We start from the raw sequence: 14940 nt of genomic DNA on the forward strand, positions 1-14940 counted from the left end.
ATCGATATATTTTTAAATGTGATATGGAATTAGAACATATCGTGTATATCGATATACAGTCATAGAAAAAATGATTAGACCACCCTTGTTTTCCCTAATATCTTGTTAATTTTAATGCCTGGTACAACTAAAGTTACATTTGTTTGGACAAATATAATGATTATGATAACGAAAAATAGCTCATAAGAGTGTAATTTAAGAACGGATAGAGTTGGTTTTCTTGTTTTTATTTTGGTAATTATCAAGAAAACCATTGGAAATGTCTAGATATCAGCTCTTAAAGTAAACTCTTATGAGCTATTTTTTGTTGTTATCATTGTATTTGTCCAAACAAATGTACCTTTAGTTGTACCAGGTATTAAAATGAACAAAAAATTGAATAAAACAATGGTGGGCTAACAGTTTTTTCCATGACTGTAGTTTAAATTTGCACTGTGATCCTTGCTCGAGGCAAGCTGCGGCTTTTATTTAATATATTTTTTTATTTCAATGTGCACTTTATGGAGCTTTTTTTTTATTTAAAAAAAAAGCTACTCCTGTTGTTAAACAGTATTTATGTTCACATAAATAAATGGTTTCAATAAAACTACTTGTGACATGTCATATTTGACTTTGACTGAACATTTGCTCTCACTTTGCAATAAAAAATATCGGGATATATATTGTTTATCGATATTCAGCCTAAATATATTGGCATATGACTTTTGTTCCATATCGCCCAGCCCTAATCTAGATGTATGGTCTCACTGAATAATACACTAAAGTGACACATGAGCAGCAGTGAGAGACGTATTTTAAGCATTTTGTGATATGGTGAGTATTGCGATACAAAATATTGCGATTTAACTGTTTCGCTGCATTTTGTGTCTACAAAATTAAATTCAATCAATAATTGTTTTCAAATAAGAGAAAATTCTCAGTGTATTCATCTCACTTCAGTCTTTTTATTTCTCCACAATGAGAGTCAAACCCACAGACTGACCAACAAAGTCAAAGTCAAACTGAACTGAACTGAAAGTGTGTATGGACGACAACAACTGCAGCATTTTATCAAGTTGTATATAGATATTACAGTATATTTTTGCTACAAACACGGTGCCAGTGTATTTTACAGTGGAGTAATGTATTTAAAAAAAATAAATACTGTTTTGGCTGATATATACATTTACAGTGTTTCATTGTTACTGAGACTGAATTAACCCATTTATCATTTTATGGTCTTTCACTGTAAAATCTACAGACATTTTTTACAGTGTAAGTTACGTTAATAGCGGAACTTACCTAAAAGAAAACGTGATTCACAAACCGTGAGTCACAGAAGTTATGTAAAAAGTTGTTTTCTTTTGTTTTCACAAGGGAGCCCGTTCTCCTGGGTTAAAGTCCACCGTCTGTTCTGCTGGATTGCCAGCAGAACAGACATACATTGTGCTTCTCCAGTCACTGTAACACATTATAGGCTAACCAGTACATCAAACACAAGAAAACAGGAGAAAAACATTGCTGCATGTCAGGAAAAAGTCCCGCCCTACACTGAAACCACATAAAAAATGTGTGATTCTGTGTGTTTGTGCACATATTAGGCCTGCACAAGCTGCACTTCTAATCAGAATTGATTAACATTAATAAGGCTAAATTGCCTTGACAAGTATGCGTGTGTGTGTGTTGCAGGTTGTAGTTCAGCGCTGTGCTGAGCAGGTGTGCTCTCTAACCCCTCTGAAGGGATTACCGCCCTCACTGTAGATTCACCACACACACATGCACATTGAAGCACACACACACACACACACACACACACACGGAGTGTCCACTCACCTCCCACTGAGTTTGCATCTGCTCCTGAGCATTAGAGCTGTTTTTTTATGCTAATGCTGTCATGTGTGACTTAAAACACTAATAGGCAAACATCCTCATGGAGGAATCCCTGCAGGGTGGATGTTTTATACGTGTAGAGGATATGATACATGCTAATGAAGACAAATAATCAAAGGCACATTGGAGGCCAGAAATCGTGTCAGGATAAGGAAGATTTATTTTCTGAGCCTAAATTCTGCTATCTGAAATGTGAAGTAATGCACATTCAATACAGAGATATGGAGAGTGCTACTGCTTCATGAATTCAAATTAGGTAAAAAATCGATGAGCAAAGCTGTGTGTGTGCCACAGGTTCATCTATACATCACCTCTTTAGTTCAAGTTTTAACGAGTTTTCCAAACACTCTTCCTGTTCCTGTGTTCTCCGATTGCTCCAAAATAGCTGGCAGTGTGAATGGAGATTCCCCTGTGGTTCACAGAAATAAACCTCGACATATATATAGAATCTGCCCTTTTAAGAGTTTTTAAAGATCTTAATTTAACTGTTGATTCTGGGTGTGCTGTGTGAAGGAAATTTGGTGTTTCCTGCATGGTGGGACATGAAGTAGGCGGCAACCTACTTGATATTCAAGACGCAAGGTCTTGTGAGAACTCGAACTGTGAACTTAACTCTGATAGCACCGTGATTGAGGGGAACATGTAGATCAGGGGGCTCTGTCCTGATGTGATGTATAGGGCAGGAAGATAGGAACATTCAGTGCTGGGAAATACAACAGTCATAAGTCGTGCGGTGTAAGGGACTTTGTTGTATTGTGAAAGAGTCATTCGGGATTGTGCGGTGTAAGGAACACGAATGTGCTAATAAAACTTGCTGAATAGAGTATTGAGTGCTTTGTGTTTTGCCAGCTCCCCCCTTAACTTAGTGCAGTTGTCAAAATTGCCACGACAGCTGCCATCATGGTGACATTAGATTTAACTTCTGCATTTGACACAGTAGATCACAGGACCTGCTCTCACGCCTGGAGCAGCATGTTGGTATCAAGGATGCTGCTCCAGTCCTACCTTACTGACAGGAGCTTCTCAGTGCATTTGGGAGATTTTTCTTTTAGTGTGACCCCTCTTACTGTGGGGTGCCTCAAGGGTCTATTCTAGGCCCTTTAGTGTTTACACTGGACATGTTGCCCCTTGGATCCATTCTCCGTGAACATAAAGTGTCTTATTATTGTTACCCTGATGTTTTGATTTGATTTTAAACCTAAGGTCAGTTTAACAACATAAATCCACAGAAACTGCAGTCTTTTTTTTTTTACGTGTGTGCTATTTTTTCAATCGACTTTCAGTGACCACTATCCTAACTTGTGCAATATAAATGTTACTCCTGGGTCATTCCATGGAAAGTGTTCTGATAAGTGGAATTTTGTATTTTAAGATTTTTAGAAGGTGGAATTTTATGTTATAGCATGAAAAATATGCTAGCGGACTTTCACCCTGAAGAGTCCCATGTAAAAACAAAAGTAACCAAACTACTTCATTTCTGGCATTTCCGTACATTTATTTACTGTTTAAACTGTCTTTTATAACCAGAAGTTTTTTGCCCTAAACCCATGGTCAGTGTTTTACAACATAAATCCACAGAAACTGCAGCCTTTTTTTTACAACCACTGACTGTACCTGTGTGCTATTTTTAGAACGCGCCGTTGTGCCGCAATACGTGCTGTAATTTGTGATACTGACACATGACCTGTTCTGACATTTATGTTGCAGTACTTGTTGGATACAAAGCAGGAATCGTGGTTATTTTGGCCACGGCTGATGGCGTGAAGTAGCTGTTCACACTGGCATGTGTCGCCAGTAAAAGGAATAAGCACAAAAGTGATCCCATGGCCAAACTTGCACAAGTAATGTGAGGCAAATATTCACATCACGTCTGGTCTGTTAGTCACCAGATTGATGCGGGGCAAGACAGCTGAAACAGTAGGCGAACAAAAGAATTGTGCCACATTTAATTTGGAATAGACTTGCATTGAAGCTCCCACTGGTCTGCCTGTCTGTTATCCATCCCCATTAGATCCAAGACTTTAAATACCTGCTGCAGTGATTAAATAGCAACTATTAAAAGCATAATGATGGTAACCAGCTGTTTGTAGAGCAGCTAAGCTGTGTCTGTGTCTCTCTAGGGAACGCTCTCCATCCTCCATTAATGAGGGCATTTGCGCACCTACACACACCTGTGTGCACACACACATTCAAGTCACACAGGCACCCAACAGGCATACCCATGAAGACACCTTAACAAAGCCGCCCACACACAGCCTCCAGATGTAGGTGCATCAAACTTGATGGCGATGGAGTCATTCGTCTCCTTGATGTGGAAGACATAACATTTTTATAATAGCCACATTCTGCTCTTAACTCCACTTTGCGTTAATCAAAGGAGAGTAATGTGCCTGTTAGGGCCGAGGGGAGTGGCACCAAATGGGGCAGGAGACGGCTGGAAAATCACAGTGGGAGCTGAATTCAGAGGAGAGGCATGCTGCGACACATAGAAATGGTTCTATTTGGGGGAAAATCGAGCTTTTATCAAATCATTTGTTGCCACTGAGGTAATCCTCTCAGACTGTCCCCATCACCCGATCCATTCATCATCCAAACACTGCTGTGAGCACATGGGCACCTTTATACACAACTCGGACAAGTTTTGTTTCAACTCCACATTCAATCGACTTTCAGTGACCACTATCCTAACTCGTGCAATATAAATGTTATATCTGGGTCATTCCATGGAAAGTGTTATGACAAGTGGAACTTTGTATTTAAAGTGGTATTTTGGTGGAATTTCACAGATACAGGAGGTTATTCACAGGCAAAGGTTCAGTACATGGGAGTTCAGTCAGGTAAGGCCGGTAAACAATTCAAAAAGGGAAAAAGCAAAGGCAGAGTCCAAAAACAGGCAAGGGTCAAAACCAAAAAGGAAACTGGAAAAACGCTGGAGAGTAACAATCTGGCACTGGGGAATGTGACACAAAGGGTTTAAATAAAGGGTCAATGAGGTGATGAGATACAGGTGTGTGATAGGGGCGGGGCCACCACCAGGTGGGAAAGCTGGGGCTGACTAACAGTTACAGCATGAAAAATATGCTATATATTATCACACTAAAGCCTGTCATAGGGGGAATGTGTCAGGGAGGAAAGATTTAAAGAAATATGGCCAAAATTCTCTCTGCAGTCAAAGCAATCACAGCACTAAGAGTGAAGCGAAATAAAAAATAACAACACTTTTTATACAAATTGAACAAACAGCTGACTTTTACCCTGAAGAGCAGGATTCGCATCCCATGTGAAAACAAAAGTAAACGATTAAGTAAAAAAGGATATGAGTGTTACGTAAATTGCGGTAGTAACGTGACCCTTGTAACTACTTCATTTCCGGCATTTACGTACATTAATTTACTTTTAAAACTGTTTTTAGAATGCTTTAACAACATATATACATATATACATATATATATATATATATATATATATATATGTACATACATATCTATATACATATACATATATACATATATACATATATCTATATACATATACATATATAAACATATATACATATATACATATATATCTATATACATATACATATATACATATATATATACATATACACATATATATACATATATGCATATATATACACACATATATATACATATACACGTATATACACATATACACATATATACATATATATACAATGTAAAATATACAATATATATAAAATCACTGGTTTAGTACATACATACATATATACATATATACATACATACATATATACATATATACATACATATATACATATATATACATATATATGCATATATACATATATACACACATGCATATATATACACATATATACATATATATACACACAATAATTATATTGACACCTTTTGTGTTATAGAGGTAACACTTGTGTAGTTAACAAATAGTTCTCTGAGAGAGTTAATTGCTAACACTACATAGAATTGTTAAAAAAAAAAAAAACTAACACTGGTTGGTGTTAGTCAGTGTTAAGTTTTAACTCCAAAAAGAGTCAAATTTACACTAACTTAGTGTAAAGGTACCAACACTCAAAAAGTGTTAAATTAACACTCTGACACTTTAAAAGTGTTAAGATCAACTCTTACAGTGTTAATTTTGGTATGCTGATTTTACTGTGCACACAGAATCTGTGTCTGACAACTGCAATATAAATCCAACACCATTCACCTTCACCTTTATCGACATGTTAGAGGGTGATTAAGTGAGTAAGGGTTATTCTTTCAAGTAGCATTGAATGTGCTCCTCCAGAGGGATCAATGGTGAACTCAAGCATCCATGAATGTTTACACCACTGAATGGAGCCAAGTGCAGTTTACTGCTGGTATACAGAGTGAACTTAGGGCGTAGCCTCACAACCCCCTGGATCTTGTCACAATACAAAATAGTCATTCCATTCAATTTCCCACCTCTTATCTGGACAGTCCAGACATCCCTCTCCTTAGAAACGTCTCCCAGCTCCTTATTGGTGTTTCCAAACCAGATGAGATACACTATAATCCCTCCAGCTCACCCTTATCACATGGGTGAACCTCCTCTACTTGCTCCCTTTCAAAACAAAGGAGTAGCTCTCTGAGTTCGTCTACAGAGGAAACTCATTTCAACCGCTCGGATCAGCAATCATATTCCTGCTCTAACCTAACCTGAGCTCAGGAGCTGAGGTGAGGATTTAAGGGTGAACTGATGGTCATCAGCTCGACACATTATAGCTGACACAAGCATGTCTGCCTAACTCAGTAGTTCTGAACAGAATCTCACATGCACAGTTCAGATCACCCAAAAAAGAAACAAAATGACCAAAAAAAGGAAACACAATGACCAAAAAATACACAAAATGACCAGAAAAGACAGAAAATGACCAAAAAAGACACAAAATGACAAAAAAAAAAATACACAAAATGACCAAAAAAAGACACAAAATGATCAAAAAAGATACAAAATGGCCTAAAAAGACACAAAATGACCAAAAGACATAAAATGACCAAAAAAGACACAAAATGACAAAAAAAAAAAAAAACACAAAATGACCAAAAAAAGACATTAAGTGACCAAAAATACATTAACACATGAACACTTTAACACAGTGGAGACAGAGCTGACTTCCAAAATGATTTGGCGACCCCCAGAAATCATCTCGCGACCCCAATTGGGGTCCCGACCCCAAGGTTGAGAATAGCTGGTCTAACTAATGCTCCATTTTACCCCGACACCAAGACACCTCAACTCCTTCACTTGGAATAATGACTCACTCCCAACCTTGGGCCAGATTCACAAAAGAGTTCTTAAGATAAAATTTAAGAAAATTCTTAAAAAAAAAAAAAAAAAGATGTTTCTAAGAATGTTTCTAAGAAGTGCATTTCATCATAGTTTTCTTAAGAATTGTGGTATGTCTTAGGAACTTAGTTTTCTCACTTACTTTCTTAGATTTTTAACTTAAGATCACTTGCTAAACTAAATATTAAAGAAATCAAATAAATGTCATACAAATGTGTTCATGTTAATACATATCAAGACTTTTCACTGTCGCTGTTTTAAGACTGCTGAGGGCTTTTCTTAAAGTTGTGAAGAAATATGAGAGGAAATCGTATCAACGCTGCGTACGCACAAAAACATTTTCTCCACACGCCACATGTATGAAAAGTGAACTTGCCGTGAGAATGTGCGGTGGCACCACAAACTTTTGTTTGGTGGAAAGTACTGTCTTTAATGCTCTATTTAAAACATGTTAGTATGTGTGAAGGTGTTCAGTAAAGAGTTGGGTCTTTAGTCTCTTCTTAAAGATTGAGAGATGATCAGATGGAGTTTGGAAGTTTGTTCCACCACCGGGGAACTACAGATTATCTAGTTGGTTGAACAGATACAGATAATGGTGTACTCTTTCATCCATGGTCATTTTTTTCCTTATCTCGAGATAAACTGAGTAAACGGGAAATCGATATGGATTCTCAAGAAAACAAATGGCGGATTTCTCTACATAATTATTTCTTTACATACTTAATCCTAAAATCTCTGGAAAAGTCTGGAAAATTTGATCACACCTGAGTTCATGAGCAGTGGCCTAATCAGCACCACAGGGGATAGACAGCTCCACTTGAAGCTAACTAGGCTTTAATATAGATCCATGCTATACTACCCTACAGAGTTTAACTGCAGTAACTAGCAAAAGGTCAAACTGAGAAAAACTGCTTTAACCCATAAGAACCCAGACCTATTTATCCTTAAAGGAAAATTATGGGGGATATACCACAGACCCAGTGGACAGATCTGTGATGTGACATATACGTTACTTTGGGCATTTATGGTATTTATGTTTATTTTTTTATTTTAAAATAACAAATATCATAGACACATTTTCTGCTTACAGAAACACAAATTTGCCTTTTTCTTTGCATCTCCACAACATTTATCAAAATTGTGACATTAACAGTGCTGTTTAATAATAAATTATTTTCCAGATTTGTTTATAAGTAACAAAATAAGAATAAATCAATAATAAATAAAAACAGAGCTGCCTTTTTTTTTGCATTTCCATAACATATATATCATAATTGTGACTTTAATTTGTTCAGGAAATATACGTCACTTGGGGATTTAATGAGTTAATGTGAAGCATAAAGCTGAATATGAGAGATTCTAGAAGATTTAAAGTGTTTGTTGCACGGGTGTCACCATAGGTTCTTATGGGTTAAAGTTTTTTTTAACATTTTTTCTAACTGGCCAGCCAAATGTGTTATAGGTAGGTAAGTGCTATGACACTTATTTCTACATGTATTGATGATGTCATTTTTATGCTCAAAAATCATGATGATTTATTTGACCTTTGACCCCAAAAACGTAGTTTCTGCATTGCTGTAAAAGGTTCTCATAATAATCCAAAAACAGAGTGGAGTAACTACAATGTTGTTGTCTTCTTTCATCTTTTGTATTTTGTTTCCAGTGAATAAACATTTTCAAATTTATTTTGTTATCAGTGTATTTAAAAGTGTTTAACCACTCTATTCAAATATTTGATTATTTAAGACTTAAAATTATAAAGAAATGATAAATTTTAGTCTTCATATAATTTTATCTCACTTTTTTACTTCGTCACTATCCAGATAATAATTTCCCTTTCAAATAAACTTATAATTTCTATTATTTTTATGTTTAAATTACTATATATATATCCAAAGCCTGTAGACTGTGGTAAGTGCAATTACCGCTTGGTTTTGAGTTGGATTTTGTGGTTTTTATATCATTATTTCTCTAAAATAAAGCAAAATTTAAATCTAAAACTTTGTCACAACATAAAACAGACATCAATGAGTTAATTTTCAGTAATAACTCCATTTTGACCAAAAATGTAGTTTCTGCAGTTAGACTTTGTAGGGCAGAGTATATACAGTGTAAAACATGTTACTATAACCCATGTATGGTTAACCAGAATAAAGTGAGCTCTAGGTTAAATAATAAATAAATAAAGTAAAAACATATTGATACTAATCATAATAAAATCACCATATTCATTTGGTTGGATTGCGGATTAAAGAAAGAATCCCTGATATATTAAAGTGTGTCTGCTTTACACACCATCACATCATCGAGGGACAACAGTGATGTTGCTACGGTTGTCATGACGTCATCAACTCATGCTGCTATGGCACCATTAATCTCTGATAAACATGAGTAGCCTAACAAGAGGAAACAACATTTCCATGATAACTGGTTGAGTGTTTTCTTATCTTGAGATAACAAAGCTCATTTTTTCAACATAACAAAATAATTAACTTGTGATCGTGAGATATTAGCATTATAAAAAATGAGTGCAAGCATGGTAATTCTTTTATTCTGTATACATCGAGAGAAGAAAAGGGGGGATAAAGTGAGTGTGAGTGTGGAAGTTCTTACCCGGATGTTGTCGAAAGATGCTTTGTTGGTGACATCATAGAGGAGGAGGAGAGCTAAGGAGAGAGGAAACATTTGAAATATTAGCTGTTGTCACAAAAAACATTCAGTAATCTGATTTAGACTCACTTTTTCACTTAAGACAGATAATTAAATGATGACAGAAAGTTAATATGCTGGTTATTATCAAGGGACTTAGGACCAGACTTTTTTTTTCCCACATGCTCTCTATCACCATTAAATTTGTGGTAGGAACCACTTCATCAAGAGTGTGGATCAGAGATGGCAGCCATATAAAAGATACATGTTTACATGTTTTTATGTTTACGCATAAACATATTTACACATAAAATGTATACATAAAATAAAGACCCAAGAAACAAACACGGGGAACGAAAAATATGTGCTTCCGGTAGACTCGCTTTTATTTTAGATAGATAGATAGATAGATAGATAGATAGATAGATAGATAGATAGATAGATAGATAGATAGATAGATAGATAGATAGATAGATAGATAGATAGATCGATAGATCGATCGATAGATATTTTATTTATTTTATAAATTACAGTGTAGCAGCAGCATTACACACAGAGACAAAAACAACACAATTAAATAGAAAGAACAACCTAGGCATACTTCAAGCAATAAAATATAAAAATATAATAAAATAAAATAAAAATTAAAGTGTCTAAAGAAGGAGTATGTATTAAGGAGTAGAATAGAATTCCAGTGCAGAATAAATATGAATATACAGTATAAAAATGTTGGTGCTATGAAACAAATAAGGTGCAATGAACAGTGTGCATAAAGAACACATAAAGTGCATAGACAGTATGTAATGAACCAGACTATTATTTGTTATTGTACAGTGTGATGGCATGTGGAAGGAAAGATTTTATTTTGAAAGGCTTCAAATCACCTTCTGGACCTCACAGTGCAGGTCTGAAGCCAGACCACTCTTGACTTTTCTGCTATCAGTGCAGTGGTTGTGTGAGTGTAACACAGATCAGAGTGTCCCCAAAAAGGCTGAATTTTGTGGCAATTACATAAAGCTTGACAGAGTGATGAGAACATAAGGAGAGAATAAGTGAAGTGAACATGGTTCAAGATTGTAATGAGTCATTATGAATGATAGTCCAGGAGCTCCAGAGCAGCCCTTCATCACACCCTGAACATAGACGTTCATACACTGTTTTAACTTTATTTCATGAAGAAATAAGTGAGTCAGGGACAGGAGAAGAGAAGAGGTTCAGATAGATCAGAAGGTTTAAGGGGGAAGATATATCAGTGTTCCTGAAGTACCTTATCTGAGTTATATTCCTGTTTTTAGATTGATTTTATGTCTTTTATTTAATATATACAATATCTTTATCAATTCTTATTGTATTCGATTTATATATATATATATATATATATATATATATATATATATATATATATATATATATACACACACACACACTACCGGAAAACCCCAATTTTTCCAGTTTTTTATTGAAATTCAAGCAGTTCAAGTCAAATGAACAGCTTGAAAGGGTCCAAAGGTAAGTGGTGAACTGCCAGAGGTAAATAAAAAAAGGTAAGCTTAACCAAAACTGAAAAATAATGTACATTTCAGAATTATACAAGTAGGCCTTTTTCAGGGAACAAGAAATGGGTTAACAACTTAACTCTATGGAGTCTTGGGCTATTTTGTCCATCTTTGAATTCTTTTCATGTCTTTGTAAGTCATTTCGTGTCTTTTTTTTTTGGTAATTTTGTGTCTTTTTTGTCATTTTGTGTACATTTCTATTAATTTTGTATATTTTATATTTATAATTTTCAGCGTTTTCCTTTTAATGTGCTTATTTTTTTAAACAGTGCAGTCCTTATGTTTATGAATATAAATAAATATATATATATATATATATATATATATATATATATATACTTTATATCTGTGAATATACAAGAATACATTTTCATAATTCTTTCATATAAATGGAAATCACAGAGCATTGACACAATGATATACTGCATATATAATTGGCTTTGGCTCAATAACTAAAACAATATTTAAAACAGGAGCTCCATACCATGCGTGAATGATCAGGCAAAATAAGTGAACTTCTCTAGCCAGCACCTTCTGATCTGATGGAAATGAGTATGTTATTGCATCATATGCTTTTTTTACTCCAGACTCACAATGTGCTCTATAATTCTGCCTTTCATCTCTCCAGTTGTTTATCATAAGCCCTGTGTCCATCTCCTTGTGAGTATATGAAAGGCTTTTGATCCAGCAACAAGAGTTATTTATTCATGATCATTAAGTTACAAAGAAGTTCAGTTGTTTTTTTAGGAAGGACATCAGGGCATCTGTCTTAAAGGCCCACTGCAGCGAGTTCTACTTCCTGTTTATTAGTTAACATTCTCTCTCAAACAGAGAATGAGGGTGTGGTCTCTGATTGCCTCTCAATCAATCAATCAAGTGCTTTATATAAAAAGGAGAAATTAATAATAATAATAATAATAATAATAATAATAATAATAATAAGAATAAGAATAAGAATAAGAATAAGAAAACATAGAAACAAGCAAACACCCTCCGCCCATCCCCAACCCTCCACTCTGACCCTCCATCCACCATGCCATTAAAAAAAAAGCAAACTGAGGAAGCTCCATCTCAACATGGAGCTGTGAGGAAACACTGGAGGCAGCTTAGAAATTATTTAGATAAAATAAATTAAAATAAAGTAAGGTAAGATAAAATAAAATATAATAAAAAATAAATAATAACAATAAAAGGTTTTTAATAAAGCTAGATAAAAACGATTAAAAACAGCGTTTGGCTCTGCCACCTGTTCGTTCAAGGCAATCCAAACTCTTTGCGTTTCTTGTTCCCCGTTGGTGGAACCACTACCAGTTCCTACCAGAGCAGGGGCGTCCCTCTCTACCTTTAAAAACCTCCTGAAGACCCAGCTCTTCAGAGAGCATCTTCTCTCCTAGATTCCTTAAATAATCATCACGAGCACTTATTTCTGCACTAACAGCTCTTATCACACTATACCTTGAGTGTTTTCTTTTTTTGGTTAAAAGTGCTAAATTACTAAATGTAAATGTGTGGTTAATAGTCATACGTTACCAATTACTTGGGGAACCAGAGTTTATTGTTTTTCCAACTAACTAGCTAACTTAAAAAAGTTTGGAGAAAAGCAATATGGAACTAAATTTGATGAATTTATAGTTCATCAGACCACAAATGAGGAAACTGGTGCTTATGCGAGAATCATGTTCTTTGATTTTTCAAGTGCATTGAACACCATCCAACCCAACATACCCAAAAACAAGCTGACAGAGATGGAGTGGATCTTTCCTTCATCTCCTGGATCACAGATTACCTGAGGGTCAGGTTGGGGAACTGTCTTTCTGGGACATTAATGAGCAGCACAGGGGCTCCACAAGGCACTGTTCTGGCTCCACTCCTGTTCACGCTGTACACAGGGGACTTCAAATACAACTCTGAGTCCTGCCACATCCAGAAGTACTCCGATGACACTGCTATTGTGGCGTGTATCAGGAATGGACAGGAATCTGAATATAGGGATCTGATAAAAGCCTTCAGTGACTGGAGTCACAAGAACTATCTCCTACTGAACAAAGTAACTCAAAGACTAAGGAAATGATCAGAGATTTACGCAGATTCAAGTCCCCCCTTCCTGGACCAAAAAAAACAGCAGTGGACGGCTCCTCTCTCTCTGTTGCAGGACAAAAGATCCTTCTCTCCTATTATTATTATTATTATTATTATTATTATTATTATTATTATTATTATTATTCTCTCCTACAGCCATTAGGCTGTCTCATTTTAATAGAGAAACTAACTGAATTTACCCTCGGGGATAAATAAAGTAATTTTGACTTGATTGATTTGATTTGAAATGAGACAATAAGTACAGTCCAACTATCTCTTTTTCTATCACTTGTTCTCCTCTTCTCCTCTCTAAAGTCACATTGCTTTAGCGCCACAAGTCTTCAGGGGTTGGGAACAGTCAGGCATCTAAATGCATCCCGTCTCCTGCCAACTGTCAACACCAGTTTCTTTGAACCATTACCATGGCCTTTCCCTGAATTTATCTCAGTCCCTAAACATAATGAATGGGCCATGTGCTTAGATTGTTTTGTCAACTGTTGTTTCAAGGGTCAAGTGTTAACTCTAAATCTTAGTTTTTATTAAAGCATGGATAAGAAGTCCTCAAAGTCATCTACAATCCCATGACAAATGGGCAAATTTCTGCTGGTGTGAGTTGACTAAATCCTCCAGAACTACTGCAAGGGTCTAGTGGTAAGTCTGTTGTCATTGACGTAGGTTCAGTTGCTTAAACCTGATCAAACCTTAACCATAGAGGTAGCAGGTCAAAGGTGAATCATTGCTGTGATGCTCTTTTGTAAAGGTTGTAGAAGACACTTGGGGACTTTTGGGGTTTTGGTGCATATTTGGATCCTGGTGCAGATCCAAGATTTAAGACACATACAATGGATGGATGGATGGATGGATGGATGGATGGATGGATGGATGGATGGATGGATGGATGGATGGATGGATGGATGGATGGATGGATGGATGGATGGATGGATGGATAGATAGATAGATAGATAGATAGTGCCAAAATAACCACTGTTGCTGCTTTGTACTTGCTGTGGAAGTCCCAGATATGTCAGAGAACCAAACGCTGTTGTGTCTGGGTTCCTAACATCATCCGCGGGCAAACACAACTGAATTTCACTGCTTTCTGTCGTGGAAATTTTGTGGATTACACTAAGTTAATGGGTGAGCTGGCCAAACACAAAGCACTCAATACTCTGTTCAGCAAGTTTTATTAGCACATTCGTATTCCATACACCGCACAATCCCGAATGGCTCTTTTACAATACAACAAAGCCCCATACACCGCTCGACTTATGACTGTCGCACTTTTCTGCATTGATTCTTCAGCAAGACTAAATGCGGCCCTATCTTCCTGCCCTATACATCACATCAGGACAAACCCCACTGATCCACATGTTCCCCTCAATCATGGTGTTATCAGAGTTGAGTTCAAAGAGTAAATTCCCACAAGGCTTTGCGTCTTGAATACCAAGTAGGTCGCCGCCTACTTCAT

The 14940-nt window shown here is 36.0% G+C and overlaps 1 protein-coding gene across 1 annotated transcript in view; it reads right to left on the reverse strand.

Moving 5' to 3' along the window:
* LOC131959557 (ras-related protein Rab-26) overlaps positions 1-14940 on the reverse strand; it is a 186492-nt gene that overhangs the window by 68879 nt on the left and 102673 nt on the right. The window contains exon 5 of the mRNA XM_059324765.1: positions 9802-9854. Within this exon, the coding sequence (XP_059180748.1) occupies positions 9802-9854 (53 nt within the window). The remainder of the gene's footprint in view (positions 1-9801; positions 9855-14940) is intronic.

This window comes from Centropristis striata, chromosome 21 (genome assembly GCF_030273125.1).
Source record: "Centropristis striata isolate RG_2023a ecotype Rhode Island chromosome 21, C.striata_1.0, whole genome shotgun sequence".
Classification (NCBI taxonomy): Eukaryota; Metazoa; Chordata; class Actinopteri; order Perciformes; family Serranidae; genus Centropristis; species Centropristis striata.